Raw genomic sequence first — 4,548 nt, forward strand, 5'->3', positions numbered from 1 at the left:
CTTGGTTTCTCCTTGTGAGTAAGTAATGTCTGCCTTTTACATCATGCCATTTAAAATGCTGGAAATCTCACTCTCTCTCTCTGTGTCATTTAGAGCCGTAGTCCACGTCACTCCCAGTCCACTCAGTCGGGTTTGGCAGACCAGGCGTCTAAACTGTCCTTCGCATCTGCTGAGTCTCTGGAGACCATGTCTGAGGCCGACATGCCGCTGGGCTTCAACCGCATGAACCGTTTCCGTCAGAGCCTCCCACTCTCCCGCTCTGCAAGCCAGAATAAACTACGCTCTCCAGGTAACATATACACACTGGCCTCATCTGAGTATCAGTCTACTGCTCTCAGTAAATTACTCTCTTTACCTGACACTCAAAAGACTAATACGCTTATGCCCACATAAACACAAGAATAAGTTAGCAACTTTACTAGAGCCAGTGCTGTGGTGTAGCAGTAGCATTCATGATCACAACTCACAGGTGCTCCAATGGTTACGCAGATTTGAGTCATACCTACAGCTTTTATTTTTGAAAACAAATTAATACTTTTATTTAGCAAAGATGTGTATACATATAAATTGATCAAAAGTGACAGTAAAAACATTAATTACGTTACAAAAGATTTTGAAATAAATGCTGTTCTTTTGAACTTTCTATTCATCAAAGAATCCCTGAAGTGCCTGCAGCGTTATTCTATGTGGTGACGTAATTTCAACTGAAACAGGAAGACAAGGCGGGACATATCAAGCAGTCAAGCAGCCTTTTTAAATTAGCCAATAGCGTTATGTTTATATCTGCACGGGTAAGAGCAATTGAGCTCGGTAAAGCCGGATTTGACAGCCACAGTCTAATAGATTCAATATGAAACTCTTAGTAAAACAAAATAGTGATCATAATCATGCTGAGGCTGCGTAGTTTTAAAAGTGTTTAATATATGCCGACTCGCGCATATGAACGCGCAAAAATTCAGCTTCGCATCACAGGAATAAATTGCATTTTAAAATGTATTTAAATGCAAAACAGTTATTTTAAATTGTAACTGTAAATAACTGTTAAATTGTAATTTGTAAACAGAATTTCTCAATAATCAGCCTTGCAGCCTTGGTGAGACCCCAAACTTTTGAATGGTAGTGTACATCATTTTCCACATACTTCTCTTCTGTCAAGGCATATAATGGCCTACAAAGCCCATAAATAATAGAAAATGAAACAACTCCACTAGTGCCTCTTATTCATCCAATCGACTTTCTGTAACTTTCAAATGAAATTATTGTTTATGAAACTCTTCTGAACTGTTACTGTATAACCAATTTAAATTTAACAGCCGAGCCTCTAAGCCTCTTGAGAAACTATTTCAAAACAATTTCAGGGCGCAATTCAAAATCAAAATGCTTTGTTAAAATGTAAGCATCAGCCCAAAGGTTATGCAGAAAATTACTCGGATGTTTGATAGACAATTAAATATTCATTATGATAAACATTTCCTTATAAATAACTCAAAGTACAAGAATAGATTGCAATGATTAAACATCATCAAATTAATCTCAGGAAATATCTGTGCTATATTTTAATAGTAATGTGACAAGGTGCTACATCACTATTTTTAGTGTCACATTGTATTGTGCATGCAGCTTTACAGTCGAGTGAGATGACACAATAATTAAACACATTCTCCTGTTTTTCATATGCAGTGATGGAAAGTCTGATTCATTCTGTTAAATCACTTTGTTTGAATGGTATAAAAAAAAAAATCTTTGTCCTTTGCGCATGTGCCTCACAGTTCTGGTTTGCTTTCGGCAGAAGATGACATTTCGCTGTCCTGCAATTAGATACTGTGAAATGTTTTCTACTTGTTGATAGTTAATTGCAGTGCTTTAATTACAGCAGTACAATTCATTCAGATGAACTGACCTTCAACTGTTTGTTTTTTAGCTTTGGTTTCCATGGTGCGAAGTGTCTCTTAGTGGTGATACAGTGTTGTTGAACTTTTATAGCTGAGTGCATGTTAGCAGCAAGCGCACAATATTTGCTGAAAGTGATTCGGTTGGAGCTGTTCCCCACAGAGAGATTATTGTCCCATCAGCAGGAAGTTTAGGATCGCCTGCTGCCCCGTTAGGTGAAGTGCACTGAGATAAACTGACAAAAACTGATGACAAAAAGTCTACAGGAGGAGTTACACAGCCCTGAACGAGAGACTTGCTGTCACTGACATCCCTCCTAAAATATGTCTGTCACTCTCTCGACAGACACTCAAATTTATGATTTATATAATTGAATTGCGTACAAAATTTACATCCATTTTAACATAAACCTAATGTGATGTCACACTTTATATTTGTCAGTCATACATAAATAAAACAGGTACGATTTCTGCGCTCAATAATGGCACAGTTTATCATCAGCAATTTTCATCTATTTAATTTTATTTAAATCATTTTTTCCTTCAAAGTGCATTCATTCAGATTGCTTAGAATCAGCATAAATCTGTTCATTGTGAAAGCAATTGAATTAATTCAGTTAAAAAGTATGAACATATACATACCCAAAATGTATGACCCTGAAACAAACTGGATTTATTGATGATGAATATATAAAGTTTTTTACAGTTTTTTGTGTATTTAAAACACATTCAGTTCATTATTACAGAAATATTACCTGTTTGATTTATGTATGACTGATAAATATACATCACATTAAGTTTGTTAGTTTATAATAAAACTGCGTAATCCAAATGGATGGAAATTTTATATGCCATTCAGATACACAAATCTTACATTTAGGAGTGTATGCTTCACCACTTCCATCTTCATCATGGTGGTCTTTGCTGACTTTCTTCTTTACTTCTGTCCTTCTCTCTCCTCAGGTGTCCTTTTCCTGCAGTTTGGAGATGAGACCAGACGTGTTCATATCACTCACGAGCTCAACAGTTTGGAGACCTTGCACGCACTCATCGTGCACATGTTCCCTCAGAAGCTGACAGCGGGAATGCTGAAGTCCCCAAACACGGCCATCTTGATCAAAGACGAAGCGAGGAATGTTTTCTACGAGCTGGAGGACGTGAGGGACATACAGGACCGCAGTATCATTAAAATCTATCGCAAAGAGCCCATCTATGCCTCCTATCCTGCCGCACATCTGGCCAACGGAGACCTCAGGGTGAGAGATTCCAACTGCATTCAATGATTCAGTTGTTTGCCATCTTACATTGTCTCAGCATGGGCTGATGGGTAAAAGAAGGCACCAAGCATGATCCATATTTAAAGAATGCTTTCTTTTCCAAGTCAAAATAAGAAATCACAAGGTTAAGGATGTAGATCGCAGTATGTGGCGAGATGAAAGGCAAACCTAACCTTCAAATCGACGTCACGGCCCTTTTTGCGTGTTAAATATTTTAAAGGGACGTACCCGTTGTTTGATCCATTGAGCGACGTCTTTCAGATTTGGATGTTCTTGAACTCGGAGGTTTTTGAATTATGCACAGTTTTTGGCATATAACTTGGGAGTTCGGTTCATTTTGTGAGCTCACTGTGCTACCACAGGAGTTTGATGTGGGTTGACTTTGAAATCCGATCATGTTGCGTCACTCTGTTGATCAAATGTTAGTTTTTACTTCTCTAGTGTGAGATGTCTCTCTGCTATTAGACACGAGTCTCTCAGCTAACATTAGTCATGAGTCTGTTAATGTATGCTAATGTTTCTATTTATTGTCTGTTTGTGTGGGGTGTATGTGTGTACATTGATGTCTGAGTGTGTGTGTGTGTGTGTGTGTGTGTGTGTTTTTTTTTTTTTTAGAATGTTGTCAGGGTTGGGAAAGTAGAATGGGTTTTCACTCATTTAGACTTAAATCAGTGTAATTAATTACTGACTGGTTGCTTGTATGATAATGAGATGCTAAAGGTTCATATCCACAACAGATTTTTGTTGTAGCAAAGTCACTTAATTCAGGGATTTCAAACTTTATGATGCCAAGAACTAGGATCAAATATGATGACTTCCTGTGCAGGACTGTTTGATAAAATATAAAGGTGGTGATATTTATGTATTATTTATTTATTTATAAAGACCCCTTCTGTGTGATAAAATACTAGGTGTGGTATTACAAAGACAACATGTTTCTAAAATTAAATGTTTTTTTATTTTCAATAAAAAAATTTTTTTTGAAAATTAAATCATTAAAATATTATCTGGAAAATATTTACTTTAAATTGAGTATTTTTTTCAACCCACTATTAGAGTAATGTCAAACATAACTGTCCGTAGGATTAGATAATTCTGATTCCTTGTTTTTATGATTTATGATGAGTGATTGTGCTGGGTATTTTTTTCAGGTTTCATTTAAAAATAATTAATACTGTATAAAAATTCTGCACTCTAAAATTAAACTTTAGGGGTTTTTTTAGGTTAATTGCTGATTTTAAATAAAATAAAAGTGGTTCCAAAGTGGCAGCCTGCAGTGACAAGCTTATTGCACCTTTTGACCACACTGAATTTATTCAAATTACCACTTGAGTTGAAACTCTACAGCCCTTCGCTGTTTGTGTGTGTGTTTGTGTGTGTGT

The 4,548-nt window shown here is 36.4% G+C and overlaps 1 protein-coding gene across 1 annotated transcript in view; it reads left to right on the forward strand.

Annotated features, from left to right (window-relative positions):
- The window catches only part of LOC107590425 (SRC kinase signaling inhibitor 1-like), a 124,087-nt gene that overhangs the window by 95,561 nt on the left and 23,978 nt on the right, over positions 1-4,548 (forward strand). The window contains exon 6 of the mRNA XM_016279170.1: positions 2,853-3,145. Coding sequence (XP_016134656.1) covers positions 2,853-3,145 — 293 coding nt within the window. The remainder of the gene's footprint in view (positions 1-2,852; positions 3,146-4,548) is intronic.

Source organism: Sinocyclocheilus grahami, unplaced genomic scaffold (genome assembly GCF_001515645.1).
Source record: "Sinocyclocheilus grahami isolate Dianchi unplaced genomic scaffold, SAMN03320097.WGS_v1.1 scaffold127.1, whole genome shotgun sequence".
Lineage (NCBI taxonomy): Eukaryota > Metazoa > Chordata > Actinopteri > Cypriniformes > Cyprinidae > Sinocyclocheilus > Sinocyclocheilus grahami.